Source organism: Eschrichtius robustus, chromosome 8 (genome assembly GCF_028021215.1).
Source record: "Eschrichtius robustus isolate mEscRob2 chromosome 8, mEscRob2.pri, whole genome shotgun sequence".
NCBI lineage: Eukaryota > Metazoa > Chordata > Mammalia > Artiodactyla > Eschrichtiidae > Eschrichtius > Eschrichtius robustus.
The window spans coordinates 124,069,584-124,081,403 of record NC_090831.1 but is presented as its reverse complement, the minus strand read 5'-3'; the positions used below and the strand labels follow the sequence as shown (position 1 = coordinate 124,081,403).

Here is an 11,820-nt window from a genome sequence, read left to right as displayed (position 1 = left end):
ACTAATTAACATATCCACCACTTCACGTAGTTACCATATTCCTCTCTTTCTTTCTTTTTTGTGTTGAGGGCATTTACACTGTTTCCAGTTTTTGCTATTCTATGTATCCTGCTATAAATATTGTAGACATTACCTTTTGTTGGCACACACACACATTACTGTTGGATATGCACCTTGGGGTAGAATGGTGAAGGTTGACTACGTGTATGTGATATTCAGGTTTCTGAGATACTCCACAGAGTTTTCCAAAGTGGTTCTACTAATATACATTTTCACTAAACGTGGGAGATTTCTGTTTGCTTCATACCCTCAGAAGTTTCTCAAAGTTTTCTTTATTAGATTTTTTTACACAATTTTAAAGTTTATTCTCAGGCTTTTTATTTTGCTGTTGTTGTTTTAAAAGTCATAAGTTATACCTAATTGGCTATTGTTTGTATGTTAGACAGTCTTTATGGTTTTTATTTAATTTTGCATCCATCAATTTACTAAATTCTCCTATTGTTTATAGTAGTTTATCAGTTTATTCTCTTGATTCTTCCCACATATATAATCATAGCATCTACAAATAATGATAATTTCACATCCACCTTTACATTTTTTATACATACAGCTACTTTGTCTCTTATGGTTTCAGTATATATACTAGAAAAAAGTTTAAAATAGTGTTAGTGAACATTTTAATCCTCCAAACCACCATTAAACCTCCAAAATCTTTATCAAAATCTTTTTGTCAATAGAATACACTCCCTGAGAAAGCTTTTGGTTCCAGCTCTTTACAGTAGTTCCAGGAAAGAAAGGTGGGAATGAAGTATTCAAGTAACTAGAAAAAGTTCTTCACGGCCAGAGCATAGAAGGAAAGAAAAATCCTGTTATAAAATGAAGTGGGAAAGGTGGGAAGGGACCATACTTGGCCTGAATCACCTAAAGGGGGAGAAGAGGAGGACAAGCTTAAAAAAAAAAATTGTGATGCTCACAGCCCAGGAACACAGACCCACTGTAAGAGTGAGATTCTATCCCAACATGATGCTTCCCCTCCTTCACTCCCTACCCCACATCAGCAGGACTCCAGTATGAAAACAGTGAATGAAAGCTGAGAGAACAGCCAGGCACAAGCTCTATTTAGGAAGAGGCTTTAGGGAAACCCGCAGACAATGGGGGAGACAAAACAAGGGCACAAGAGGAAATTGAGGCCTCTAGCGCCTACAGCTACAACAAACATTAAACACAGCTCGTAGCCAGATCAACATCAAATCTCACACCATAGGCCTATTCACCTCAGTTCCTAATATCTGACATATCATGTCTGGGTTTCAACAACATTACAGCGCGTGCTGAAAGGCAGGAGAAAACACACAAAGCAAACATTAGAACCAGACTCAGCTGTGACACAGATTTTGGAATTTTCAGATACACAATGTGTGTGTGTGTATGTGTGTGTGTGTGTGTGTGTATACACACACGCATGTAGAGAGACTTATTATAAAGAATTGGCTCGTGTGGCTCCTGTGGTCCACGGGATTATGGAGCTGATGAGTCCCAAGATGTAGGGTCAGCAAGCTGGAGGCCCTGGGCAGCCAGTGGAGTGGCTGAAGGAGGAGCCTGGGGGAGGAAGAGAGACAGTGAATATCCGCCATGACCTGGAAGGCAGAGGATGCCTGCAGGAAGTGGGGAATTCTCAAAAAAGGGAGGAAATCAGTAAAAAATCATTCCCCCGGCGCAACATTTTCTGAGAGATCTGCTGCTTTGCTTTAAGCCTCTGGGTTCTAGCTGTGCTAGTTCAGAATAAAAATAATAACAATACGCGTGTTCTTGTTTTTCCTGTGGCTGTTATCACGGCAGAGCTTTCTGAGTCGGGAGGGCCGGCCTTGTTGTTCCTACCACTTCCTCTTCCCTCAGCTCACAGCTCACGGCTGCGCTTTCAAGGGCAGTTCTTGAGCTGAGCTTTCAGATCACATTTTGCTGAAAAACTATAAGCTATGTTCTCTATCTATTCATACGTCTGGGACACTTTCTTTTACCTTCTCCATTCAGCCTGCAATGTGGCAGCTCTAAAAGGGGAAACAAAGAATTCACGAGTGCCCGCGACCCCGGGAGACACAGGACACGGCCATTCCTTCTGCCCAGGGGGCAGCGGGGCGGTAAGTCCGAGTGTGTGGGCACTGTCTGTGTGTGATGTGTATTTGTGTTTGTGTGTGTGTCGTGTTTGAGAGTGTGTAGTGGGGATGGTGTGGGTAGTGTGTGTGTGTGTATGTGTGTGTTGTGTATGTCTCTTTGTGTGTAGGTGAGTGTATGCGGGTTTTCTGTGTGTGTTATGTGTGTGTGTGTGTGTTGTAGGTATGTTTACACGTTTGTGAGTATATGTGTGTCAGTGGAGTGTGTGTCTCATATTCGTGTTCGTGTATGTATGTGTTTGTGTGCTGTGTTTGTGAATATATATGTTCATGTGTGTGTTGTGTAGGTATGTGTGTGCTATGTTTGTGTGTGTTCGTACTTTTGTGAGTGTATGTGTGTAAGTAGTGTGTGTGTGTGTGTGTGCACGCGTGTCTGAGGTACAACAAGAGGAGCCGGGGCTAAGAAGTCAGGAGGACCTTGAACCCTTTGTGCTCTGCCTGGAACTCACTGCTTGCTCCTGGGCAAGACACTTCTGTGAGTTTCACTGTTTTCCTGAGAAACCTCACAAAGGGGACGTATCTGCTCCGTGTTGGAGACAAACCCTGTGGCACGTGGCACACGTGTGATGCCCTGTCAGGCAGGGTGTAGGCTGAGGCGGCCAGGGGCCGGGCAGACGCGCTGTCTGAGCGCGAGGGTGGAGCGCAGGGTCTGCCTCACCCACCTGCCCTGGTCCCGGCCCGGCCTGTATCTTCTTCTCACCACCCTTCTCTCTAGAGGAGGAAGGAGGTTTCCTGGGTGACGTGCTGTCTCCGTTTCCACCGATGATGTAAGGGCACCAAGGACAAAGAGACTGAGGGATCTCCACTTTGCAAAGCCGGGGCCCCTTTGAGAGGTAGAAGCCTGCGTCCTCACGAGAACGCGGCTGAACAGGTCTGGGCGAACATGCCCACCTGGCCTGGTCACTCTCCCCGGAAGGTCACCAAACCTCCGGGGCTGGGTCTGCTCTCAGCTGGCACGTTAGAGCTGACATCACTGAACCCCCAGTCCTGCGGCCACAGCCCCGCAGTTCCCCGGCCAGCCCCTGGGATCTGGCGAGGACTGAGGTGGTGGGCCAGGTGAGCAGAGAGCCTTAGCCCCCCGGGGATGCTGTGGTGACGGGAAAGCTGTGTCTATGGACGCTCCCCCGGGGCTACCATCCCCTTCAACTCAGAGCCTCCATCTGGAGAGTGCCATCTGACTGTGATTGTCTCTGAGTGTCCTACACATTCCAGAAAAAGTCATGGGGCCACACGGTTCCCTCCCCATCCCACAGAGAATACCAAGCAGATACAACACGATGGGCTCCTGAAACAGGGAAGCGTGTTGGTCTGCAGCGTGGCACGGATGGAAGGCAGGATACGCTGCTCTCTCCTCAGGATGACGGGAGTTCCTGGGTGGGTGACACGGCCCTCCTTCGCAAAGAGGACTAGGAATCGCTCTACAGAAGGTCAAAAAATGTGTTGGAATCTTCTACAGGGAAGAGATGTCACGAACATGTAGTTGTGGCCCAGCATTCACACCTCCAGGGACGCTGAGGCCCAGGCAGTGCGACCACCTAGTTGCTGGCCTGGGGAGGAGCGCCGAGTCCCCCGGGCCCCCAGCAGGACCGGGGCGGGGCCCCACGTGGAGAGGGAGCCTGTCCGAGTCCGCCGTCCTCCTCACCGCCCAGCTCTTGGCCTCTGCGGCCCTTGCTGCCACGCTCTCCCCACAGATCATTCTGGCCCCAAGAGCCCCTCACCAGCCCCTCCAGCAACTGCCTGCTCACGTCCCCCGGGCACGCTGGCCACTGCTCCCAGGGCAGTATCTGTCAGGATGCATCCCTGATCCTTTCTCTCCATCACAGAATCACCCCAAAATGGAGACCACAGTGCAGGGGGAGAAAGGAGGAAACAGGGGCCCTAAAGGATGTAGAGGGTGTCTTAGACTCCCCCCCCCCCACTCCTTCTCTCCCCCCCAAACCAATGCAAACAACTTCCTTTCGGCAAGAGAAAGGCAAAAGTCAGGTGCCTCTTAAAACTCGGTGGAAAAGTCAGTAAGACATATGATTATTTTTTTCTAGTCGGAGGAAGAAGAATATGATGAACTCATTTTCCCAGAGAATCGCGAGGAAGGCCTGTCTCAGGATCCTACACAAGATGGGTCAGGAGGTAAAACATCTTTCCAGCAGACCTAAACTTGAGAGAGGTCATGGTCGGGGGACCTGTGAGGTACAGGGGGTACGCTGGGAGAGGCAGCAGGAGTTCCGCCTGTCAGAGATTTGCCCACCCGGCGGCCATCGAAGGACGTTTGGGTCGGGCCTCTCTTCAACCTGGCCAGATAGGAGGGAAAGTTCCCTGATGGGCGCAGTGGGCCGAAGGGGTGAGGGACAGCACCAACTGCCCCTTCACTGAGTCTCAGGAAGGATGTGCTGAGTGGGTGTGAAAAATGACTCGCCCCAGGCCTCCGTGTGGGCATCTTGCTGGCTCAAGTGTGAGAGCTCTCAGGGTCACGAGGGCTGCAAAGTACTAGTGAACAAGCAGGATGCACTCAGGTGCCCCCAGGACCGGGCTCCGTCTTCCCAAGGGGCTCCCTCCCCACAAAAGCTGTTGCATCAGGGTCAGGGGCTTAACTTTCATGGGCTCAACTTCACCATCTAGCCTGAGGAAACAGAATTTAGGAATATAGGAATGCAGGAAATCCATCCACTTTCCTGGCCAGAAGAATTGATTTGTGATTCATCATGCATTTCAACACGACTGATTTTTTTTACTATATGAACTTCAGTGACCTGAGCCATTGAGAGAAAGCCATATTAATAAGCTGCATAGGAAAATTACAATACAAGTGCCGACACCTGATTTCCCCTTTTTTGGCAGCAATCGAGATTAAGCATTACTTTAAAAATCTGGCTTTAAAGTCCAATGGCGTGGGCGCCTCCAGGCTTGCCCAGACGGGAGACCCTTGTCTCCCTCCAGCTTTGCATTGGAGGGTGGAGATGAACACTGCACCCTCCCTGCTTCTGTGAAACTCCCACCCATCCACTCAAATTCCTTTCAAGCCACCTGAGGGAAGCTGGAGGGAGCCAATATCATCCAGTCAGAACTGGTCGGTGGGTCAGCCAGCCAAGAGAGAAAGGCAGCAGAAACACGTTGCTGGAGATTTGGAAGAAGGCGGTGCCAGTCCTACTTTCAGGAGACCAGGGCTCTGTCACTGAGACACATCGATGTCTTCAGTGTGGAGCAGACTTGGAAACCGGCTGGGGTTTGGCTCTTCTCTATGTGCTCTGGCCCCTGGGACCTGCAAGGCCACGAGAAGGGAATTCCCTTCCTGCCCTCCAGCTCCGGTGATTTCTAAAAAATCTGGACATTGGGTTTCTAAGTATTAGATTGGCATGACACAGCTTCTCGCAGCTGATGGCTCTGACGTTCTGCTGGGTGAGAATGTCCAGGCCCAGCTCCAAGGATGTAGCTTAAGAATGTGACCCCAGTGTGCAGCTGTGCTGTGGAGCTGGGGGTCGGGCTGTAAACAACCCACCCTCACAACACTCCTCGCTGGGAAAACTAAAGGTAATGTGACGTGGTCGATCCCGTCAGGGAGAGGACCGACACAGAGGCTGCGTGCTTTCAATTTCACCACTCTTCCTGAGAAGGGTCTCCAATCAGAGGTACTCGAGGAAGCTCAGGGTCCCAATTCATGATGGGATGATTCCCACATAGGTGACCCTGAGAAGAAGTTTCAAAACCTAAACATAAAATGTAGCTTTCTACCATATGATCCAGCAATTCCACTTCTGGGAATATAGCCCAAAGAACTGAAACAGATATTGAACACATGTGTGCTAAGGTTCATAGCAGCATTATTCACAATAGCAAAAAGGTGGAAACAACCCCAAAGTCTACATATATATATATGTATATATATATATATATATATATATATACATATATATATATATATATATATATGAATAAACACAATGTGGTCTACACCTACAGTGGAATATTATTCAGCCTTAAAAAGGAGGGAAATTCTGACACATGCTACAACGTCGATGAACCTTGAAAACATTATGCTAAGTGAAATAAGCCAGACACAATAGGGCAAATATTGTCTGATTCCACTTATATGAGGTCCCTAGAATAGTCAAACCCATAGAGACAGAAAGAATAGTGGTTATCAGGCGTTAGGGGGAGGGAGGAACGGGGCGTTAGCGTTTAACGGGGACAGGTTTCAGTCTGGGAAGATGGAAAATTCTTGAGCTGCACAGTGGTGATGATTGCACAACCATATGAAGGTACTGAATGCTACACCTAAAAATGGTTAAAATGGTAAACTTCCTGTTATGGATATTCTACCATAATTTTCTCCTAAAAGTTACAAAAAGAGAGAGGGAAGGAAAGAACGTGAGCCTAGGGCACGTCTCAGATGCTGACGCCGGTCTTTCCTTCTCCTGGCGCCCCCACCCCACCGGACATTCTGCCCCTGGTGAGCCTGAAGTGGGTGATGGGCTCTAACCCCGGCCCCCCACCTTCTCTGGATGCTTCCAGGGCTGCGGGAGGATGAAGGGACCCCGCAGAGGCTGAGGCTCATCCTGGTGGGAAAACCCGGAAGCGGGAAAAGCGCAACAGGAAACAGCATCCTCGGCCGGAGAGTGTTCGAGTCCAAGGTCAGCGCTAGGCCCGTGACCAAGGCCTTCCAGCGGGGGCGCCGAGCGTGGGCGGGGAAGGAGCTCGAGGTCATCGACACCCCCGGCCTCCTGTCCCCGGGGGCGGCGCCGCCAGGGCGCGCTCGGGGCGGCTGCGAAGCCATCGCCTTCTCGTCGCCGGGGCCGCACGCGGTGCTCCTGGTGACGCCGCTGGGCCGCTTCACCGAGGAGGATCGGGAGGCGGTCGGGCGCCTCCAGGAGCTCTTCGGGGCCGCCATCCTGGCCCGCACCATCCTGGTGTTCACGCGCAAGGAGGACCTGGACGGCGGCTCGCTGGAGGAGTACCTGCGAGACACCGACAACCGGGAGCTCGCCAAGCTGGACGTCCTCTGCGAGCGGCGACACTGCGGCTTCAACAACAAGGCGCAGGGGCCGGAGCAGGAGGCGCAGCTGCAGGAGCTCATGCGACACATCGAAGGCGTCCTGTGGGAGCACGAAGGCCGTTACTACAGCCGCCAGGCTTACCGCCCCCCCCAGGGGCACGTTCTGCGCCAGCGAGGGCGGGAGGGCCGGGGCCCCCAGGGCCAGGGAAGGGCTCAGCGAGGAGCCGTGCCGGCAGGGACTGCGGCGCATCCAGAAGGCATCTGAGCGCACTCACGGACAGCTCCTGGAGAGGCCGCCCACCTGACACGCGCTGCATTTCACGCAGCCACGGCTGCTTCCTGCCGGCCTCCCTCGGCCCCGGAGTCTGGCTTCCAGCCCCTCACTGGCTCTCTCCGTCCCGCAGGTCGCCGCCCCTCCCAGTGTCCAGGGCAGGGTCTGGGGCGGCGAGCGGCGCGCGGGCTCCTGAGTTGCCAGGTCCTTCATCACACCTTCCAGAACACGCGGGCCCTCCCTCCTCCGTGCCCCTCCATCCTCATGTCTCCTTGGCGTTCCGAGTCTGCAGTAGAACACCGATAGGAGCACAGCTTCCTGCGGGCAGGCCCGAGCCTCATTCGTCCGTGTAACTCCCACAGCATCCTGGCCACTGGAGTCGCCGCTTAAACGTCGATGTAGCAGATCAGTGTGGGATGTCGACCAGGTGCCTCTGCATCTCTTGGGCTGTGTCCTTGCCCGCTAAGGGGGCAGGCATGATGACTTTTGAGGCCCCGTGCCGTGTGGGGCAGGGCAGACACTGGGCTGGGGAGTAGAAAGCCAAGTAGAAGCGGGAGGGGGAGAAGGCGCAGCCCTTTTAGTCAGTCACTCTTGAAAGAGGCCGCCCAATCCAGCAAAGGAGCCCCGTGGGAACCTCTTGGTGGGATGATGGGCACAGCGGGGCAGGGGTATCCAGGGGGCAGGTCTGGTCAGGAAATGGAGCCTAGACCTGGCTGCAGGACGTGGAGGCCCCCGGAGGTGCCGAGCGGGCCTGGGCAGAGAGGAGCACTTCCCTGAGGCAGACTCGGACTAGGGAGGTCACACACCTGTTGCTGCCCCTCGTGATGCCTGCCGTCCGGCCGTAGAGGACAGAGGCGATGTTCAGCCCCGCCTCTGCTTCACCTGCAGCCGCTTCCCTTCTCCCTTGAGAGTGGGGAGAAAGTGTGGGTGGGGTGTGTCTTGGTGTGTAGGTGGGTCCCCAGCAAGGTATTTTGGTGCATAGAATGGGGGGAGGCAGAGAAGAAAGGGAAGCTGCAAAGAAAGGAAGCAGGTGAATGATGTAAAAGGTCCTAGGGAGCAGCCTGCCGGGCTGATGGGGAGAGCCCTGCAACACGCGGCTGTCATCTTCTCCAGGCGCAGCGGACTCCTAAGAAAGCTTAAGCATTTCTTTTGCTAAAAGATTCAGACAAGTGTCTCGAGGCAGAACAGAGACTTATTTTGGTGTATGCTTAAGATAGCCTTTGTGCCAGACCATTTATTAAGTAGGTGATCCGTGTCCCGCTGAACTGGAACGCAACATTTATCATACGTTAATTTTTCATATTCCCTAAGATCTCTGTCAGGATTTTCGATTCTGTTCTTGTCTTCTGACTTTTCTACTCCTGCACGAATAAAACATGGATTTGATTAGAGTGGCTTTGATTATATGTGACACACCGATTTCCTCCCCAGTCTGCATTTTTGTATTTCCTTTGTTATTTTCAGGCATTTATTCTTCTGTGTGAAAATTAAAATCGCTGTGTTTAATTTTCATAAAAGAATCTTGTTGGGATTCCAGTTGGAATTGTCTTACATTTATGTATTAAATTTGGGAGGATTGGAAGTAAGATAAGTCAGAGAAAGACAAGTACTGTGTAATATATATCACTTACATGTGGAATCTAAAATGTCAAACCTGTTTAAAGAAAGAGTAGAACGGTGGTTACCAGGAGGTAGAGGCACAGGGGATAAGACTGGTGGTATTTAAGGGTACAAACGTGTAACAAGCACTAAATAAGCCATAGAGATCTAAGGTCCAGTATATTGAATGTAGACAGTAACATTGTACTCTAAGTATGTGATGTGATGAACATTGTTACAACAGCAGCCATACTACAATACATAAATGTACCAAAGTAACACCCTGCACACCTTAAATTTACACAATGTTAGAAGAAAATCTTTAAGTTACATTAAAAACCTAAAACATTAAAAAATTGGGAGAATTGGTAAATGCCTCCAGGGTAAGTGAATTAAGGCCATCTTGTTTCTAAGTGAATAGACTCATGACTTCAGAACTATTGAAGTCAAAGCTAAAATCATTTGCATTTCCTTTAGGAGAAGAAGATAAATTTCTTTAATTTAGGTACTTTTGTTTGAACTCTGCTGGCTTGATTGATTTCATAATGGAAAAAACAAGCACTTGACCAAATGACACCCATCCAGTGACTCTAAATGGTGCGTCACTCAAAACATGTCATTCATGAAAACTTCTAAAGGAATTGTTTAAAATTATATCGAATACGGGGTTTTCTCTCCTTTATTACTAAAAATCAGGGAAAATACCTCCCACGACTTTTCAGAAGGAGGGATAGATGTTGCTTCATGCCAGCACTCCCTCAGCATCAGAGAACGGGGAGAGCATGTGTCGGTATGTTCTGGAAACTCCATGGTCTGTGTACCAATAGGAAAGAAGTGGTGTGGGTGAGGGAGGGGGCGGGGGAGCAGAGAGGGTTGTCTTGGCCAAGGCTGTGAAAATAGTGAACTTTGGAATTCATTATTCTCAAAAAATATCTCTACACCGGAGCAAAGCATGAAAAGCACAGATCTGGAGAATCCGAAGTGCCCAGTGAGCGCATAGGCTGCTTTCTCCTTGGGGGGTCAAAGCAGCAGCTAAAAATCCCAGGGAAGGTTTCCAGCTCCCAATCCTCCCGTAATGACATTCATACACGATGTAGAAAATTCAAAATAAGAGAATTTCTAAACAACTGTTAGAAGGTACTGAGAAGTGACCAAAGACAGGGAGACACTATAAGGAACTTGACACTTATCATAAGGGGCCATGCAGCTACCACTTTTATGTGGCTTTCCCCCGAGAGCACTTTCGCATCCTGCTGACCCAGGGATATCGCTCAAGCAGAAATTCACAGTGACCTGAGAGGAAGAGGATTGAGTTTGGGGGCAGCCAGAGAGGGTAGAAATTGATGGAGAACTCCCCAAAGGAGCCACACAGGGGGTTGGGTGGGAACATTAGAAATTCTTCATATAAACTCCCTTCAAATCTTTGCCTGACCCATGAACGGCAGTCTCTAAAGGGTCCAGGGGAAACTTTTTGGAAGGCTGAAAGAGCTAGTTAGTGATTTCAGCAGTTGCCCTCAGCAGCAAAGACAAAATTTGAGATTCCGGTCCACCAAGTATTCCGCTGAAATACCAACGGGAGTAAAATCACATCAGGACTAAGGAACTTGCCCTAAAAGAGCAAAATTGGAATAGCCCCTTGCTAATGACGTCGACAACCAAGCCTTCCCAAGTTCAAAGGGATCTGCCAGTAATTTAAGTGCCTGCTAGAGCAAACACAGCACTCTTCAGAAGAGCATAATAATATCCAGAGTCCCTACAACATACTATCGACAATATCCTGTAAACTATTAAAAATTCTTCTTTTCTAACATAAGGATAGAAAGCTATAAAATTTCCCTCTACACATGTTTATCTACATCTCACAAATTTTTGTGTATTCTGTTTTCACTATCACTCAGTTTATAATATTTTGCATATTCTTTGTGATAGCTTTTTTCACTCGTGGATTATTTAGGAGTATGTGTTTAATTTCCAAATATTTGAGTATTTCCTAGAAACTGCAATATCCAATATGGTAGCCACCAGCCATATGTGGTTATTGAGCCCTTCAAATGTAGCTGGTGTACCTGAGAAATTGAATTTTAACTTTTCTTTCATGATAATTTGTTTTAATTTAAACACTGAAGCACTGTAAAATATTTTGCCATGAAACACAGCTTTGTTGTTTGGGTAGAAATACACTTCACTCTAACTGTTGTATCACATATTATTGCTGTATTGCAATGTAAATTTTGGCCACATTTTTTGTTTCCAGTATGAGAACATATGTACATCATTGATCTAGTTAATGTCAGAAGATTGATTCCCTTTGAACGATCTTCCTAATGCAGTGACGTAATACTTTTATTTAAATACTTTGTGTAGACAGCATGAGTTATAGTGATACCGATCTACATTGTAGTTGGTCATTAAATTTAAATACGGTTTATTATTTTATTTATAATAGGGTTAAGTTAAATCTTTTAATTTAAAAAGAAATATGGACAATATTTAAACTTTAAAATGAAGGCATGATATTGATGCAGAATGAATGGAGATGACTAAGCAGGTAATAAAACTGGAACAGGAGAGAGAAAAAGAGACTGGAAGATGTGTTATAACATTCACAATGGCAATTGCAATTTGCTGCAGTGTAGCAAAACCAAAAAAAAAAAAAAAAAAAAAAAAAGCTGTTGGAGACCTTTTCAGCAAACACATACAGGATTTGATAAAATGTTTCCTCTCAACCATCAAAAAGAGACTTGACAAAACTAGTAACTGAAGCCAGAATTAAATGTCCAACAAAAAAACTC

At 48.4% G+C, this 11,820-nt stretch overlaps 1 protein-coding gene across 1 annotated transcript; it reads left to right on the top strand.

Moving 5' to 3' along the window:
- The first annotated feature begins 1,919 nt into the window (after positions 1–1,919).
- Positions 1,920–7,423, top strand: LOC137768372 (GTPase IMAP family member 6-like). The gene is made up of 3 exons (XM_068549845.1): positions 1,920–2,138; positions 4,211–4,298; positions 6,678–7,423. Exons 1-3 carry the CDS (start codon positions 1,977–1,979, stop codon positions 7,421–7,423), a joined length of 996 nt encoding a protein of 331 aa, XP_068405946.1. The 5' UTR covers positions 1,920–1,976.
- The last annotated feature ends 4,397 nt before the right edge of the window (positions 7,424–11,820 follow it).

Bases quoted from the DNA above. Each gene is read 5' to 3' on its own strand.
- LOC137768372 (XM_068549845.1), top strand. From the start codon at position 1,977: ATGTTCTCTATCTATTCATACGTCTGGGACACTTTCTTTTACCTTCTC. The intron at 2,139-4,210 runs GTAAGTCCGAGT...ATTTTTTTCTAG, and splicing joins GCCCAGGGGGCAGCGGGGCG to TCGGAGGAAGAAGAATATGA. The intron at 4,299-6,677 runs GTAAAACATCTT...GGATGCTTCCAG, and splicing joins TACACAAGATGGGTCAGGAG to GGCTGCGGGAGGATGAAGGG.